This window comes from Gossypium hirsutum, chromosome A13 (assembly GCF_007990345.1).
Source record: "Gossypium hirsutum isolate 1008001.06 chromosome A13, Gossypium_hirsutum_v2.1, whole genome shotgun sequence".
In the NCBI taxonomy this organism is placed as follows: Eukaryota; Viridiplantae; Streptophyta; class Magnoliopsida; order Malvales; family Malvaceae; genus Gossypium; species Gossypium hirsutum.
Genome location: NC_053436.1, coordinates 103237072 through 103257391, shown reverse-complemented (window position 1 = coordinate 103257391; position 20320 = coordinate 103237072). Strand labels below are relative to the sequence as shown.

Below are 20320 nucleotides of genomic sequence, written 5' to 3'. Positions count from 1 at the left end.
TGGTCACGACTAGCATGTAAATTATGTGTATAACAAAATTCTCTTCAGAAGTAGATTTAAAATGATATTATTTGTATAATAAATAATTTTAAAAAGGAAACATTTTCTATTATTTAAAATTTGTTTGTGGAGTTTTTTAATAATGAACAAAATAATTATTGAATATATAATATTATTTGATGTTTAGAATAATGATAAATGTTTTTAAATAAATTTAAAAATATATTATTTGGAGATTTTATTCTCAATTAGCGGTATAGTGTTTGTAAGCTTCTAGAAAGCTTTGTTGGCCATCACATGTCATAAACTAAAAACCTTTAAAAATTCCACAAATTATTTAATCCCATCAAAGGAGGTCAGAGTTTAACTCCAAATTGAACTTTGGACCATTAGATTAATCATTTAAGAAAAAAAATCATTCATATGACTTACTACTTGAAGGAAACAGTTGAATCTAATTTTAGATAATCTCTTTAGTGTAATATTAATAGATAAGGTTAGAAAAGGAGAGATTAGAGATGGTACAGAAGATGGTAGAATTTATGAGGAAGAAGAAGAAGCAAATTTATAGTGTTTATCAATAGAGACGGTGACATCCCAAGTACAACTAAGACCCTGAGGGATGGTGACAAGATCACCTGCTCCAAACTCTACATATTCAGACGACCCTTTTGGATACACCTTCACTTTCCCTTTCACCAAATAACATGTCTCTTCGGCCTCAAATTTCAGCATATATTTCCCTGGTGGACATCCTCATCTACCATAACCACAAACACCCATCATCATCAATTACTTACAGAACACATATATAGGAATGAAAACACACTTACTTAGGCCATGACTGAATCCCCAGTTCAGATAGTCTTGAATCGGAAGGATTGCTTTCCACTGTTATACTCAAATTTGAAGATGAATCTGGTTGTGGCGTTGATGTTGTTGCCATCGCACACAGAACAGGGCTCGGAACTGAACTGAATTGAATAGAATAGAATAAATAAAAGAGTTGGCTAAGTAGACAACAAGATTAACAAATATGCTCGTTGGCTTTGCCTTTATATATTTATATATATAATAAGGTTGGCTTAGCTGCCTGCCAGGACATGGAGGAATCTTTCCGTGATGAGAAAACTTGTTACTTACTGCAAATTTTTATCACCATACGAATCAATGCCCCCCATTTTACATTTTGTTTTATTTTATTTTATTATTTAATTCTAATTATTATATTACTATTTCCAACGTTTTCGTATTAGTCTAAAACATGTGTGGATAAAGAAGATTGGAAACGTTTGGGCGGCAGCTTCTAGCTTTACCATTCGTATTTTTGGTTAGGTATAGAGATGTCCATTACCATACAATCAACCTCAATTCCACTAATAATTTTGGGTTCAAGATGAGGTGCAGAAAGAGAGATGAGTGAAATCTAGTCTAATTTTACTGCCAAAAATACAAACAAACAAAAGAAATACATTAGCAGTCTTATGTACTTCGAACATGATCAAACATCTTTTACATAATATATATATGTAATATTTTTTTAAAAATTTATTCAATAATAAATATAAGTAAAGTAGTAGCAATTTTAGATTTTAATATTATTAAAGTATGTTGAAATCTTAAAATTTTATTTTTAACTTTTTTTCATTTAAAGATTATATAAAAATATGAAAAGGAAATAATAATAATATTAATTATAATTTTAAAAAATAATATTTCTATAATTTCATAAATTAGATTATGTTATGAAATATTTATGTGGATGTCATTATTAACCCCATAAGTTATAAAACTCTTCCTATACCGCATAAGTTATGAGACTTTTCCTATACCCCATTAATATGGGAGATAAAAGGTCATGACCCTTTACATGCCCTATAATAATTAGAGAGTTACTTTTAACCCCTATATATAGGGCTCATGTACTCATGAAAAATAATATATAAAAAGAAGTACACTCTCTCTTCTACATTCTCTCTACACTCTTTCTTCTATCACATTTTAGTTTATTCTTTCTTTATTATTTCACAACACGTTATCAGCACGAGTCTCTAATACAAGAAATCAAGGCTAACAAATTTTTCTTTAAAGATTATCGAAGGACGCTTAGGTGAAGTAAGGGTAACAAGTTGATCTATTTCATTTGCATATGTGTTATTTCATTTGCATATTAACATGCTTTATTTTACATTATTGACTTGTATATTTTGTCTTATAGTTTTATAATGTCAAATCTTATAAAACTCGAATTTGTGGCTCTGGACATCACTGGAAATAACTATTTATCATAGGTACTAGATGCTGAAATTCACTTAGATGCAAAGGGTCTTGGTGAGACTATGGAAGGAAATGAAGAAAGTACACAAGATAAGGCCAAGGCCATGATTTTCCTTCGCCATCACCTCTATGAAGGTCTAAAGACCGAATATTTGACTGTTAAGGACCCTTAAATTCTTTGGGCCAATCTAAAGGAAAGATATGACCACCAGAAAACTGTGATTTTGCCTAAAGCTCGTTATGAATGGCTGAATTTAAGATTGCAAGACTTTAAGTCTGTTAGTGATTATAACTCGGCCATGTTCAGAATCACTTTACAATTGAATTTATGTGGAGAGAAGATTACTGATGCAGAAATGTTAGAAAAAACATACTCAACTTTCCATGCAAATAATGTTATCCTGCAGACACAATATCGAGAAAAAGGCTTCCAGAAATATTTTGAATTAATTTCTTGTCTCCTAGTGGCGGAGCAAAACAATGAGCTGCTAATGAAAAACCATGAATTACGCCCAACTGGCTCTGCTCCATTCCCTGAAGCGAATGTGAGTTTACACAATGGGCAAGAATTAAAAGAAACACACCATGTAAATAGTAGTGTGCGTGGCCGTAGTCGTGGCCGAGGGCGTGGGCGTGGCCGCGGACATAGATATGGATATGGTCGAGGTGGTCGTTTTAAAAATTCACATTCCTACCAGAAGTGGTGTAACACCCCTATCCCGTATCCGTCGCCGGAATAGGTAAAGGGGCATTGCCGGACTTGAAACTCATATCAGAACAGTAAAAATTTTGAATTTTTTTTTTGAAATAAAGAACATTCCTTTAGATAAATACTAAAGACAGCCAGAGATACAATTTAAACTTCTATAAGTACACATTCAAAAGACGCCATTTTCGCATAGCTTATATACGTTAACTAAAATATTCTTCTGCCACTGGTCTATTCTACACATGCCATAAAATAACCCAAAACATAACACTACAAAGCAGTGGATAGTGATAGTGTAACAAGTTGCTGACGATCCCCGAGTCTGTAGCTTCCAAATGAGATCTATAAAACAGAGGAAACAAAGTAAACGGAGTAAGCATTACAATGCTTAGTAAGTTTTAAGCAGTGTCAACAGATAACAATCAAATTATAACATGGTTGTTCGTATTTTTATTTCACTCTTCCTTTGGGTATATCATCCCTTTACCGAATATGCACATCTCATCATATACAATAGACAGATAAACTTTCACATAAAAGTGAGCTCATGTAACATAGATATATTGTATAATTTCACATAACCTTTCACACTGATCCGATGCCACATAATCATAGGAATAGTCTCATAGATTGCTCACGTATGCATCACATAACTACCTTATGATTTAGTTCAAATCAAGCTCACATATAAGCTCGGAGTACATACCTGTTTAACCTTTCGCATTGAGTATATTTATAAGCAATTCTTATTGCGAAGTCTTATAGCTTTAAACTCTACTCGGATTATCGGCGAGACCTTTAGCTCAGATGAAATCTCCAGACGAAGTCAACCGGTCTTAACCCAGACATAGTCACCACATATAGTCATCGGGTCTTAAATCCCGGATTTACATCACAAAGTTTCATGCATATTTATTCACATGTTACAGTATTCACATCAACTATCATATTTGTAATTCATTTGCCTCATCAAATATCTAAGAAAACACACCTTCCACAGTTTGTCATTTGACCACAATATATATATACACTTTCACGTTCATCACATTGGCCATTCGGCCTTATCTCATATATACACATTCACATTCATCACATAAAATTCTGAATCAAAATATAAATTTTCATATATTCACATCACAATTATCCAAATATACTTCATATACCACATAAACTTTCATGTATACACTTTGTCTTGGCTGAATCTACATCTATCATTTTCCAATGAATAATTCAATTTCAAGCCATACTATCATTTTATATTCGAATACTTATAAACTTACAATTTCACAATTTTAATATCAAAGATCCATTTAACAGTCATATATCATTTTATAATGTCACAAATTAGAATTCACGTATGGGTTTAATCAATAGCTTATGAGCAACTAAAACAAGTTTTATCAATGTTTACAACATAATCACATATTCTCTACAAGCTGTTTTCCTGGGCAACAGTTGTTAAATTATTTGTAACTGGAGCTACGAAACTCCAAATGATGTGCTGTTAATTTTCCATGAAAATAGACTCGTATATCTTCTATCCACAAAATTTTCAGAATTTTTGGTTTGGCTAATCAATACCAGATTTTTCTTAAAGTTTCCCCTATTTTACTGCTTGACTATTCTGACTACTCTTCACTAAGAATTGAATTTCTCATTGTACAGAATTCAAAATATGTTTTCGTTTATTTTGTTTGAAACTAGACTCATTAAGGAGTCTAAGCATATAAACCTTATCTTATAATAATTTTTGTACGATTTATAATGATTTTCCAAATACTGGACAAGGGATTTCGGAGCCATTCTGACTCTGTATCACACAACTTAAAAAAAATCTCATTATCGGCAACCCCTTTACTTACACGATTTCTTTTATACGAAACTAGACGCATCAAGCTTTAATTACATAATCTATTCAGCCTTTAACTCAATTCCCACAATTTATGGTAATTTTTCCAAAACACACTACTGCTGCTGTCCCAAACAGATTTATACAAATTTACTCTGTAAAGTTCTCATTCACATATTTAAAACATAATATCATATATGCCATCATTTAGAAAAGTCATTGACCTTAACGTATATACTTAATTCATATTCATCCCATTTAAAAACTTAAAACTTACAAAGGAATCAAACTCAAATACTTAAGAACTTACCTCGGAAGTTGTCGAACGATTACAGATCGACTATTTGGTTAGGTAGCTTTTTCTCTTATTCGAATTAGACTCCCTAAGCTCTTGAGCTTGAATAAACAAATTTAATCTATTACAAACCAATTATACAAACTCATGGCCGAATATAACAAGAAGACTAACTAGATTCTACTAGCCACTCATTGCTCTATTATTAACCTTACTTAATTATAAACACATTCGGCAACTACCTCAACCTTATTTAATACAATTAACACCGAATTCCTCATGTAAAAAGTACCATTGCCGAATATCATTTAGTTCACAAGGTCCTAATTTCAAAAATTTGACAAGCTCATACCCATTTCCTACTAATTCCATCATTTTAACACATGTACGCGAAGCTAAATTCCATTCTTCCATTAGTTTGCATTTAACTAAATCATGCCTTAATGTTAAGCACATTCGACAATGGTGCAAACATCAATTAACAAACAAACATTATCAACCCATTTTTATTACACGTTTTCCCCAATTTAACACCCCCAAATTATCAAACTTTAACAAGTTTAAAACTCATCTAATGACCATTTATAAACTAAAGCATCAACCATTCAAATTCAACTCATCACAACATGGCCGAATACACATTTCTCCTACTTTCATTCTTAATAAAATTTTATCAAGCTTCCATCTTCATTTAACTATGTACCATTTAGAACTATCAATACTTTACACCCTTTAACAAATTATAATCAATTGCCAAATGCATCTTTGACAATTTAAACCACACAACTTAAATTCTTACAATTTAAGCTTAGAAATTTCTATTCATGTAAATTTTAGCAACATGGAGTCCATTAAACACTCCAAATTCCATTTCTAGTACAGCTTTCACATTCAAAACTCCCCCCTATAACCGAATGTTCCCAAGACATCACTTTCAAAGATAAAGTAAGTAGAAACATGGGTCAAGGAGGGTACCAAGCAAGGAACTCAATTCATCAAGATGAAGCTCAAATAATCAAAAAATTACCTTGAATTTTAGACCTCCATGGTCGATTATCCAAAGCCTTCTTTCCTTAGTTTCTTTCTTTATTCTCGGCAAAGGTGAGAAGAAATAACATATAGCTTTGTTTTTATCACCATGTGTTCATTATAATATTTATATTCATTTCATATTATAAAACCAATTATCATTATTTTACTAATTTAAAAAGCACAAAGATACAAAATTCCCTTCATCATTGCCGTCCACTAAAATAAAAGGGGTCTAATTGACATGCAAGCCCCACATTTTAGTCATGTTAACAATTGGCCACTTTAAGAAAAAGACTTCTAAAATTTTCCTTTATACAATCAAATCCCACTAAATAAGTTAGCATCCAATTAACTAAATTAGACCACCCAACTTTCACAATAGGTAATTCACATAACAAAAATACTGAAATTAATATTTTACAAAATTTTTAACTAGGTTTTGTGGTCCCGAAACCACTTCCCGATTAGGGTCAATTTAGGACTGTCACAAGTGGGATCGGAAAAATGGTAACTGGGAAGAGAAAGAAAAAGGTGAAAATGTGACTAATGTATGCTATCGTTGTGGAGGAAAAGGACATTGGTCTCGTGTGTGTCGCACACAAAAGCATCTAGTTGATCTTTATCAGCAGTCCATAAAACAGAAGGGAAAGAAAGTAGAAACCAATCTTGTGTATAAAGATGGCGAAGGTGATTTTGATGATGGTAATGCAACCCACTTAGAAGTGGCTGATTTTCTTTCTACCCCTGAAGGAAATTATTAAGGCCACAAATTTCGATAAATAATAAAATAAACCTCTACTACTCTATGTTTCATTTAGCAACTTTAATAATGATGTTATGACCTTTACTAGTGCTATGTTTTATGTGATAATTTTGTTTTATATACCTTTTAGTAATTTGAACTTTGAATACCTGTTTTCACTATTATGTGTGACATTTTGTGGTTATTTTGTTTCTTTGAAGTACATTATCTCGCAAAAGCAATCAGCTATGAATGGTGAAAATATATGTCTAGCAGACAGTGCAACTACTCACACCATATTGAAAGACAAGAGATATTTTTCTCATTTAATAATGAAAGAAGAAAGTGTGAGCATTATATCTGGTAGTACAACTATTATAGAAGGCTCCGAAAGAGCAATTATTTTATTACCAAGGGGAACAAAAATTGAAATTATTAATGCATTATACTCCCCTAAGTCTCAAAGAAATTTATTGAGTTTTAAAGATATTCGCCAAAATGGATATCATATTGAGACTTTAAACGAAGGAAATTGTGAATTCCTTCAAATTACGAGTATTGTTCAAGGCAATAAACAAATTGTTGAGAAATTGCCTGCATTCTTTACTGGTTTGTACTACACAAAGATCAGTTCTATAGAAACACATGCTATAGTAAACCAGAAGTTTACTAATGACTTTTTTCTTTGGCATGACCGGTTAGGCCATCCCGGTTCAATAATGATGCGAAAAATAATTGGAAATTCATGTGGAAATTCATTGAAGAGCTAGCAGATTCTTCAAAACATTACATGTGCTGCATGTTCACTGGGGAAAATAATAATCCGACCATCACCAGCTAAGATAAATAACGAACCACTTACTTTTCTTGAGTGAATTCAAGGGGATATATGTGGGCCTGTACATCCCCCATGTGGACCATTTAGGTACTTTATGGATTTAATCGATGCATCGAGTAGATGGTCTCATGTATCTTTGTTATCAACTCGCAACCTGACGTTTGCGAGATTGCTTGCTCAATTGATTCAATTACGAGCCCATTTCCCAGATTTTCCTATTAAGACCATCCGTCTTGATAATACTGGTGAATTTACTTCTCAGTCTTTTAATAACTATTGCATGTCCATTGGAATAAGTGTTGAACATCCTGTAGCTCATGTTCACACACAAAATGGTCTAGCAGAATCTTTAATAAAACGACTTCTATTGATAGCAAGGCTATTACTTATGAAGTCAAAACTCCCAATCACTGCTTGGGGGCATGCAATTTTACATGCAACTGCATTAATTCGCATCAGGCCAACAAGTTATCATAAAGTCTCCCCCTTACAAATAGTTCATGGTCAGGAACCAAATATTTCCCATCTAAGAACATTTGGATGTGCCGTATATGTTCCAATTACTCTACCACATAGAACTAAGATGGGACCTCAAAGAAGGTTGGGTATATATGTTGGATTTGAATCCCTATCCATAACTAAATATCTAGAACCATCTACAGGGAATCTATTTACGGCTCGTTTTGCAGATTGTCATTTTGACAAGTCAATTTTTCCAACATTAGGGGGAGAAATCAAACAGCTGGATAAGAAAATTAGTTGGAAAGAGTTGTCATTAGCTCATCTTGATCCTCGAACTAAGCAATGTGATTTAGAAGTTCAAAAGATTATTCATTTACAAAGTTTAGCTAATGAATTGCCAGACGCATTTTCTGACCCAAAGAAAGTGACTAAGTCACATATACCAGCTGTGAATGCTCCAATAAAACTTGATGTCCCAGAAGGACAAAATCTAGTTGCTACTGAGTCTAATACACGCCTGAAGCGTGGTAAACCAATTAGTTCCAAAGATAAGAATCCTCGAAAAAAGAAAGGAGAAAAGATTAATGATGGCGAAATCAAAGAAAAAATGATTATACCGGGATCTCCTGAAGAGACTATAGACATGACTTGAAGAATAGTTTTAGAAGAAAATCAGGTACTTGACAATGAAGAGATCTCTATTGATTATGTCATGTCCGGTATAAAATGGAACCGAAATCAAATTGACGTCGATGATATTTTTGCATGCAATGTAGCATTAGATTTTATAAATAATAAAGAGGATTATGAACCAAAATCGATTGAGGAATGTAAACAAAGAGATGATTAGCCAAAATGGAAAGAAGCAATTGAAAATGAATTGAAATCGCTAGCGAAAAGAGAAGTGTTTGGACCTGTAGTCCGTATACCTACAGGTGTGAAACCAGTTGGATATAAATGGGTTTTTGTGCATAAAAGAAATGAAAAGAGTGAAATTGTAAGGTATAAAGCACGTTTAGTTGCACAAGAATTCTCACAAAGACTTGGAATTGATTATGAGGAGACATATTCTCCTGTGGTGGATGCAACTACATTTAGATTTTTGATAAGTCTGGCTATAAGCTTGATTTACGCCTAATGGATGTAGTAACAACTTATTTGTATGGCCCACTGGATACTAACATTTATATGAAACTCCCTGAAGGATTTAAACTGCCTGAAGTAGTGAGTTCAGGTTCTAGAGAACATTATTCGATCAAATTACACAAATCCCTTTATGGATTGAAACAATCCGGACGCATGTGGTATAATCGCCTAAGCGAGTATTTGTTGAAAGAAGGATACAAGAATGATCCAATTTGCCCATGCATTTTCATTAAGAAGTTTGGATCTGGATATGTAATTATTGCAGTATATGTTGATGATTTGAATATCATTGGAACTCCTGAAGAGATCCAAAAGACTGTTGATGCTTGAAGAAAGAATTTGAAATGAAAGACCTTGGAAGAACGAAATTTTGTTTGGGGTTACAAATTAAGCACCTAAAAAAAGGAATCATTGTGCATCAATCAACGTATATTGAAAAGATGCTAAAGAGATTTTATATGGATAAGGCGCATCCCATAACTACCCCGATGATTGTAAGATCACTTGATCCAAGTAAAGACCTTTTCCGTCATCGGGAAGATAGTGAAGATTTTCTTGGTCCTGAAGTGTCATGCCTCAATGCAATTGGGGCATTAATGTATCTTGCTAGCCATATCGGACCTGATATATCTTTTTCTGTAAATTTGCTAGCAATATTTAACTCATGCCCAACTCGGAGACATTGGAATGGAGTAAAACAAATATTTCGTTATCTCCAAGGCACAAAGAATATGGGTCTATTTTTCCCTAATAAATCAAAGACAGAGTTGATTGGTTTTGCAGATGCAGAATTTATGTCAGACCCTCATAATGGAAAATCACAAACTGGATATGTTTTTACATATGGAGGTACTGCAATCTCTTGGCACTCAATAAAGCAAACAATTGCAGCAACCTCGTCTAATCATGCAGAAATCTTAGCAATCTATGAAGCAAGTCGTGAATGTGTATGGCTAAGATCTATGATCCAGCATATAAGGAATAATTGTGGTTTATCATCTGGAAAGGAAGCTACAACTGTCTTGTTTGAAGACAACACAGCATGCATTGATCAGCTCGATAGTGGATACATCAAAGGTGACAGAACAAAACACATTGCACCAAAATTCTTCTTCACTCATGACCTCTAGAAGATTAAGGAGATAAAAGTTAAGCAGATCAGTTCAAGTGAGAATTTAGCAGATTTATTGACTAAGGCACTTCCTACATCAGTGTTTCAAAAACTTGTTTACTGCATTGGAATGCGTCACTTTCGAGATCTCAAGTGATGTAGCCATTAGGGGGGTTAATACGCGCTGTACTCTTTTTCCCTTAACCTTGGTTTTATCCCACTGGGTTTTCCAGGTAAGGTTTTTAATGAGGCAGCATATCATGCGTATAATTATGTACTTTTTTTCCTTCACTAAGTTTTTGTCCTACTGGGTTTTTCTTAGTAAGGTTTTAACGAGGCATAATTAGATAATGAACATCCAAGGGGGAGTGTTATGAAATATTTATGTGGAAGTCATTATCAACCCCAAAAGTTATAAAACTCTTCCTATACCCCATAAGTTATTTCCTATACCCCATTAATATGGGAGATAAAAGGTCATGACCCTTTACATGCCCTATAATAATTAGAGAGTTACTTTTAACCCCTATATATATGGGGCTCATGTACTCATGAATAATAATATATAAAAAGAAGATACACTCTCTCTTCTACATTCTCTCTACACTCTTTCTTCTATCACATTTTAGTTTATTCTTTCTTTATTATTTCACAACAGATTAAGGATAATACCAACTTACTTAAATATAGTATAGAAGATAGATATACAAAAATTTCATGAACTAAATGGATCAAATTCAAAGCCCAGTAGTGGCTTATTGCATTTAGAGCCCAATTCGATTAAAGCTAAAAACTCAGGTGATCATGGTTGGGCTTCAACATAATTTTAGATTCGTTTTTTAGGTTTAGGCTTCAGCTCATCTAAAAAATGAGTTTACAATTTTATCCAATCCTGGCTTGAATAAAAATGTTAAAACTCGAGTTCAATCCATCCCGTTCGTATTAAATATATTTATATTATTATTTTATATAAAAAGAAATTTAAAAATTATAATACATTAAATACACTAAAAACATTAAAATAAATGTTCTCAATAAATTAAAAATAAATTTTTAAAAAATTAATATTTATGCTTAAATAACATTAAGATATGTGCAATTTAACAAGCAAATGCCTCTAAAACAATGGTAAAATTAACAATAAAATAAAAGTAATACAATATTCAAATAAGAATAACAAAATAGTAGTAATATAATAGTGAAATAACCAAAGCATAACCAAAACAATGGAAACAACATTATTTTTTTTTGGCAAGTTTGAGTCAAGCTGGGCTAAGATAAAAAAGTTTACTCAAGACCCGATATATTTAAAAAATAAGTCTTATTCTTAAATTTATATTTTTATTCAAATTCTCGATCATTCAAATTAAGTTGAGTGGCACAACAGATGATAAGATCTAGTTATGAGAAAAATCCATTAATGCTACCACAACAAACAAAGAAACATGCCCTTGCGGCTTCATTCGGTTTCTTCCTTCTTCCTCTGACAGAAACAAGATTCCACACAGTCAGCAGAGCATGCAAAGAAGCAGGAACGGTTGATGATCGTAAAACAACCACAGTACATTTTTTATTGCTCAATGGGTAACTCGGAGTAGCTTCGGTTGAGAATGACAAAATATTTACCACAAAACATATATATATATGGTACAAAACTTAATTAAAATAAAATTTTATAACATGTCCATTAAATTTTTTAAAATTTTAAAATTAGTTCATATGCATACATAACTATATATAAACTAATCGTACATATCTATATATATTAACCAATTAATAATAAGCGTATTATCACCATATGCTTACATATCTATACATGTATTGAAAAACATGTTTACATCAATTAATTATCATCAAGAGGAAGAAGCATGATTACATTGACAACATTATGAAGAAGCATGTGTTAATCCCATAATGAAAGAAAAGCATTAATGTGATGAATCACCAAGTCCATTCATGTAATTATGTAAATTGTAAACACAATTTGAACCATATTTTCTGAATGTTTAACATCTACTAAATATTTGATTGCAAACACAAAAATGGATAATCTTGTGCTAATAGTTGTTACTAACAGGTTTCATTGGAACCAGGAATTTTTTTTTTTAAAAGAGCAATATTTATTCATTTTTAAGATGAAAACTATAAACTAAATAAGCAGGCTCAATTCCCAACATCAAACATTGAATGACATTGAATAGGATGCTACTTCACTCAACTGCCTGCCTTCATTTCCTCAAATCCATTTGACTCCACTCAATATGCTGCCTTACTATTTTTATATTTCTTGGGAATAACATGCTCCTTCCTTCTTGCACTTTGCCCATTTTTTAATTGCCCTAACCATTTAGAATGAAAGATTTATTTATTTTTTAATATTAAAAGAGAGAGATTGATTTATTTAAAGTGTTTAGGGGTTTTGGTTTTGAGTTTGGGTACAAATTAAAATTTAAGAGTTTATTTGTGTGATAAAAATATTGGAGTTTATCTATATAAAATAGTAAATATTTGTTTTTGAATAATTTCATTTTAAGTTTTGATTATATCTATTTTTTTGATACAATACTTAGAATTATTCATAACTCCTCTCGAGCCAATAAATAGGAAGATAATAGCTTCAGCGCACTCAAACTCGCATTGACAACAATACCCATGCCAATCGAGTTAAAACTCAATCAACCTCTTTTTTTTTTAGTATAAATAGATTGTAACAGACAAACAATTATAAATATTAAATTTAATCATTAATTCATTTTTATTTTTCTAATTGAAAAGCTTAGACTTTAGCTTAGCAATAAACATTTGGGTCTACAACAATGAAACTGTACTATAAATGTTACAATCGAGGAAAAATTCACATTAAACCATACCCTATTCCCAAAATATTGCTACTCCCATGCCTGTTTATGCAATTTGCCTTTAGTCTTTCTTTCACTAATAATACACATTTCCTTCCTCACCAAATCAAGGCTAACCAAAATTAGCAAAATTCCAAGACTGGGAATAGCATAATCCATACTTACACAAATAAAGAATATTTTGACAATAATTTCTTTTTACGTTATCTTAAAAATCATATCTTGCCGTAAAGTTGATCGGACGGTGATGCTCAAGGGCACTGTGGATTGTTCCCAGGCCCTCCGTAGTAGAAATATGTTCCCCATTCATTGTTGTAAGAATTCTTGATATTGTAACAATTTGTATTCTCAGCTAGGGTTGATATGTCGTGGACCGAACTCAAGCTATTATCGGCATCAACAAGCTCCAAGTTTCGGAAATAGCTCGATTTTCCAAACCCATCTTCAGCAAAGTGACCGGAGCCCATTTCAGTCGACGTGTGCTTGCCGTTGGCCCTTGAGTTCACTACTTCACCACCCCATTCCACCATGGTGGCATGGTCTGCTAGGTGAGTAAATAGCTCTGCTGGCCAATAACCTACCAGGTTATTATCACCAAACCCCATCCACCAATTTCCTACCTTAGGATCCTAAAATTGAGAAAAAAAATCTTAGATTGGAACACCGACCTTATATTAAGTTAAATATTTGCAGTTTTTTATTTGAAAGTAAGTGATTTACCTTCCAAATGAGGATGGTAATATCATATTGATTAGCATCATATTGTGAGACAGGAGAAATGGCAGCCCCAATGGCAATTCTACTATTTGTTTGCACAAAGCCTGCACAGAGAAGGTTGTAGCATCCAGTTGCTTGATAGGAATCAGACTGTAAAAAAGATATTGTTAATTAATAATTGAATTAACAATTCAAATAATTGTATTCCTTGTAATATTTTTTCTAATGCTTAATTACGTATACAACTAGATAAGCTTATTTCTAATCGTGACGGATTTTGATATTAAATTTCGAGGGGGATAAAGTTTCTTAAACTACCATAACGATCCGCCTCCGATCGAAAAAAGATTTAGCTAAGCCGGAACTATTATTTAAATAATAAAAAATAAAATCCACCCAACCATTAAAAAGAAAACTAATTAATTTTCACCTCAGTTATGAAAGTGACAACTTACATGAGATTCACTAATAATAAATATCCACATCTTACTGAAATAATTAATGTTGACTTCATATTATATGAAAATAAATATATTCTCCTTAACAAACAAATGCCAAATTCCATCAATCTACTAATTATAGCGTATCAATAATACTTAAACAAATCCTAGAAGCATTCATTATTGAAAATTCATGTAGATATATGTATGTGTAAACTAAAAAAAAAGAAAATTGTTTGGAAGAAACCCAGAAAGTTAATTTAAAGAATCCGCAACAATAATGAAGCTTTTGTTGGTTGGTTTAATTTAATTATTGGACACTATTTCTTTTGCATTTTGGTAATGAGTGTTTTTAACATTTTAATTGGTAATGATTAGTGGAATTTTATAATAATAAAAAAGAAATATGGAGAACTCACCGTCCAATATGTGAAGAGTCTTGGCCTGCTGTCACCATAAAGCTCCGGACTGACCTGACTAGTAGAATTATCAAAACTTCAGAATACTCTACAACCTAAATTTTCCATTCTTTATATTTATAAAATTAAATTATTCTTTCTTTTTTTTTTTAAAAAAAAATTCAACTTGTTTATTTAAATAAAATACATAATTAATAAATGGATGTATTTATTAGATTTAATAGATTAGTAATATCCACAATCAAAGAAGAATCTTGAAGTGAAGAATAATGATAGTGTGCATGTAAGGACAGGAAATGGAAGGAGTACCTGCCATCCAGCTTCGATGCTGTTGAGATCAGAGCCGTCGAATGACCCCGAAAGAATCCAAATCTGTGATAGGCTGAATTCGTTGACCTCTTGGATGGATGGGTCCCACACGTTTATCGTAGCCTTTGCTCCATATACCTCTTGGGATGTTCCCGTATATGCAATCGCATGCTGCAAACGTGCACATGCATCCATCACCATCCAATTCTTATTACTTCTTGACTTTATTCAAGAAATTGAGTTGTCAATAGTGAATTAATATTTTGGGACCTTTTTAAAAATAAGCTATGATAAATATGAACAATATATTGAGCTTTTTACAGTTGTTTCTTGATGCTTTTAGAGTTGATTGGTGTACGTTAATTAAGGAATAAAGTATGTGATTAATTGAAAGAAGGTTAAAAATTCCAATTTCATTTTGGAAAGGTCAATAGCCCATTTTCAAGAAGATGTTCAATCACATGTTTTCCAGTTTTTCTTTTAATTAAAAATTTCATCCACTAATTTTGGTGTCATTACACTTTTCAATAACCCAAAAGCATGAAACCCTAGTAAGTCAATGCCCTTTTTTATATACTACATGTTGTTTATCAAATTTTAATTTTCCTCATTTTCATTGATTATAACTAATAATTTTATTGATTGAATAAATTAAAATAAATTGATGTACCTCATGTCCGTTACTGCTAACGACGTCGGGAGCGTCGGCACGGCGAGTAGGGTTGGTGGTGGTAGATTGTTTCTTGCCGAAGTGAAACAAAGACTTGGCTCTCAAAACATCACGAGTTGTGCTCCGCCGTATTGGAACAGTTCCTTTGGGGCATCTTGTCCCATTCCTATGCCACATTTGCCATATTAAATCTTCTCCTTCTTTCCTCTTTGAGTCTCCACTTCCTTCATCTCTTTTCAACGTTTTCACTTTTGGCATCTCCGGTGCAACTCTCTGTTACATATTTCACCATTCAAAGCTTTCAAAATTCAAAGACTAGACTCAAATTTCGTGCTAAATGTATCTGTTTGATTGAAAATGATCAAACCCCTTTTTTTGGGTATTTACCTGAATCTTATGTTTTTTCAGAAGAGGGTGATCCAAAGCTGGCTGTTTTCTTTTATGAACACAATCTATGATATCTCCATCTGGGCTCTGAAAAACAAGAAAATAAAAAAAACCCCATGAGAAATGAAAGAAAATTATGTACATAGTTTAGGGTGCAATATATATATATATACCTCAATGGTGATGACAGCAGGCTTGTTGATCTTTTCCAAGTGTTTTTGAATTCTTTGAAGCCTCAAGTTACTCACTTTCCTAGTATACTTGGTGTAATTTAGAGCGGAAACAATATCGAATTTCCCGATGAAAAAGAGAGAGAAAAGAAGAAGAAGAAGAGGAAGATGGGGTTGACGATGAGGATGAGACGAAACGGCTCTCTTATTAGCAATAATGTAAGCGTTAGAAGCCATTATTATCTCATTCAGTGCCAAAGGAAAGTGATGAAATTGGAGAAGCTAGCAATGCATTACTATAAAAATAAAACAATAGCTAAAAACAAACAACACTTTATCTCCCCTTGGATCTTTTGTACCAGAGAAACAAAGGAATTAAATGAATGAAAATTGACTCTTTTTTTTTCTTTCAGAAGCTTTAATGGCGGAGACAAGAGAGGTGGTTGAAAGGGTTTAATTATCCCTGAAACAGTGAACACAAGAGAGACAAACGCAATGGCAAAGGGAAAGGCTAGCTTTCTATTTCACTATCAAAATCATGATTGCCTGCAATTGCATTGGTTTCATATAATGAACTAAAAATATTCATATTTTTATCGAAACCCCATTTTTTTTAAATATTTGTTTGCGTTGTTAATTTGCACCAAAAGCAAAGAAATGAGGAAGGAAGAAGAAGGAAGAAAGAAGAGAGTTGAAGGCAATTAATAAAATCCCTGACCTACCCAACTAAACAGGTCCCCCTTTTATTTCAATTGCAGTTCTCCTTCAATGTGTGTATCTGCCACCTTATACTTTGCCATTAATATTTCTTTTCTCTCTCTGTCTCTTACAGCTAAGAATTTTATATTAGAAACATCAAGCTAAACTATATTAAATTACTAATTTTTAAGGATAAAAATAATTATTTTTTATATAAAAAGTATTAAAAAAATTAAATTTGAAAAATAATCGTAAATTTTTATATAGACTAACTAAATACATTTAACTAAAACTTGAAGAGGTATAAACTCTAATTAATCTAAACAAGAATTAGTTTTAAACTAAATTTTATTGAAACAAAAATTCCTAAACAACTTAAAATACTTAAATAATATTCAATATTTTAAAATAAATAAATAATAAAATAATAAAATCTACAAAATACAATATTAGGCTAATATATAATAAAAATGAAGTCTAAAAACTGAACCCAATATGATTTAAACTCAAATTAAAAGCCCAAAACTCGTAATTTCTGAAATAATCCCGTCCAGAAATTCTGTTCGCGTAATCTTCACTAAAATAGTCATAACTTGAGCTTCTGACCTCGAAATCGAATGATTCAATGTGTGTTTCAAAACGAAGAGATATATCTTCAAATACTATGTAGACATCTAAGCCCATAAATGTTTGGATTTCATCCAAAATTTCATCGCAAGTTGACTAATCTTTTCAATTTGAAAATTGACAGTTTGGTTAAATAGACTTTAATAAATTTCACCCATTTCGTGCATGTATCATTCCACATTTTCTCAAAAAGATTCATCATCACATATTGTCTTTGATCGAATCTTGGTTTGATTTACTTGACTTTAAACTTTATTATTGGACTTTGTAAGCCAATCACATCCATAAGTCTGAAATTGGGCCTGGAGACTCACATAATTTAAAATATGTATTTTTATGAAAGCTAAAATATAAATTTTTCATTGCATTATTTTATATTTTTATAATTTTTAAATGATAAAACTAAGAGTTTATTATTTTAGGGACAAAATACAATTTGACTATTTGGTAACTTATAATTTTATAGAATTGAAAGGGTAAAAGTATTATGCTCCCGTTTTAAGTGCCCTGGGTAGCCCCTATTGGCACCAACCTTAAAAGCAAGATTGTTGGATTCAAACAGTTGAATTAATTAATTTATAAATTGATATAAATTGATTCATCAGATGATTGAATTGATTTTCTTTCTAATTTAAAATAATATTTAATTAAATCTAATTAAACAATTGTACTAATAATCGAAGAATTAATCAATTTAACTATTAATTCAATTTAAAAAAAATATTGAGAATGAAACCCTAGCTTTCTCCCTACTCTCCTACTCATGGGCACCGATTAAACATTATTTAATTATTTTTTATTCATGCATTAATTTTTTTCTTATTTATAAATATCATATTAAAATTTTTAAAATATATATATATATTTTTAAAAAATATATACACAACTTTTCAGGTTGTTCTACCTTTAGCTTTTCTTTACTTCACAGTCTCTCCATTTCTTTTGGTTTTTACCTTTTATTGAACTCCAAGTAGCACTCAATTGGTATTATCTTTTTTATCCACCCTTTAAGGCCACCGCATGTCCATGCCTTCTCATCAACATTTCCTCACACCTAATTTCTAGGTATAATTATTTTTGCCATTTTCTTTGAATATGAAACCTTACCATATTCTTCATCCCCATTCCTCAATTTTCACTATATAATATAAATATATAGTTTTGGTTAATTTCAATTATTAATTGTCATGACATGTTTGATTGTTTTTGGACCACAATGACAATTAAATATAGTAATTTTCATTAATATATTGATAATAAATAAAAAAATTACAATTATCATATTTAATATAATAACATTTTTGTTATAAAGTAGTATATTAAACACTAATAAGTAATTATGTATAATGGTAAGACACGTTGCACTTTTAAAGGGAGAATATAAATTCGTCTCTTGGAGACAGCATTATTGAGAAAAATAGTTACAAAATTCGAACATAAATTATAAAACAAACATGTGCTTGGGATTTGAGATTAAAGAAACTCAAGGAAAATAAAAAGGAGTGTTGTTTGTTGAAATTTCAACATATTGGGGAGGCTTCTACGCTTGTAATTTTCTTTCTTTTTCCTTTTATAATAAGTTTAGATTAAACTATTTTTTTTTGGGTAATGTAAAATGGAAGCAATCCAACCCCTTGAAATGTGCTGCAAAACACTCATCTCTATGTGGGGAGATGCCATCTAGAAATACATTAAATCAATGTGAGGGAGTAAATCGATAAAATGAATTATTTAAGTTTAAAATAATTTAAAATTTATGGTTTGCATATCTTTTTTACTATTTTTATTTAGAAAAATAAAAAAAATAATGAATAATTTTAACGAATATTGAATGCAATTGAAGAAAATGAATGTAGGTATTTAATATGGGGTGAGATGAAATTAAATGAAGATTGCAATGCTTCTATTCTGGAATCTCGAATTCTTCACTTTTCATTCAAACTACATAAAATAATTAAATATATATATATATATATATTGTTTGTTTTTTTGTCAGCCTCCTTAACTCTATCAACCTGGAACTATGGTTTTGACTGAAATAAATTACAAATGAAAAATAAATTAAATAATGTTTTCATGAAAGAACCTATATGCCCCTATTTATAATTTATTTATTTTTTTTATCCTGTGTAGAGAAGATTATTGTTATCATTTTAGATAAACTAATTCATCTTAATTTTAGGGTTTCAATTCTCTAGTCATTAAAAATTTTAAATTCATTGATAGCATATAAAATTAAAATATAACAAAATTTAAAACATAAAATTAGATATAAAAATTATAGATAGCAAAGGTTTAAATTCAGACTTAAGGTGAATTTAGATGGACAATGCATTTATTTACAATTAGTGTAAAAACAGTGATAATGATGCGATTAGATATCATAAAAACCCACTACATCACACTCCAATACCCCTCCAAACACATACTTAAGCAACATTGGATGTTTTAAGAGTTAATTCAAATGGCTATGTTTAGCGTGAATTGTTGTCAAATTGAGATTCATATTTTATAATGTTTATAATAATTTTTATTAGATGTTTATGTTTAGCGTGAAATGTTG

At 31.3% G+C, this 20320-nt stretch overlaps 2 protein-coding genes and 1 pseudogene across 2 annotated transcripts; 1 reads left to right on the top strand and 2 right to left on the bottom strand.

The window, feature by feature from the left end:
- Positions 1-458: 458 nt before the first annotated feature.
- LOC107894779 (uncharacterized) lies at positions 459-1094 on the bottom strand (annotated as a pseudogene).
- An 8696-nt stretch (positions 1095-9790) lies between these two features.
- LOC121212345 (secreted RxLR effector protein 161-like) lies at positions 9791-10480 on the top strand. Its single transcript, XM_041084815.1, has one exon. The coding sequence runs from the start codon at positions 9791-9793 to the stop codon at positions 10478-10480; it is 690 nt and encodes a 229-aa protein (XP_040940749.1).
- A 2703-nt stretch (positions 10481-13183) lies between these two features.
- LOC107893181 (uncharacterized) lies at positions 13184-17196 on the bottom strand. The gene is made up of 7 exons (XM_016818103.2): positions 16435-17196; positions 16262-16348; positions 15875-16147; positions 15205-15375; positions 14896-14949; positions 14040-14186; positions 13184-13948 (listed from the first exon to the last, which is right to left on the bottom strand). Exons 1-7 carry the CDS (start codon positions 16666-16668, stop codon positions 13571-13573), a joined length of 1344 nt encoding a protein of 447 aa, XP_016673592.2. The 5' UTR covers positions 16669-17196; the 3' UTR covers positions 13184-13570.
- Positions 17197-20320: the final 3124 nt, after the last annotated feature.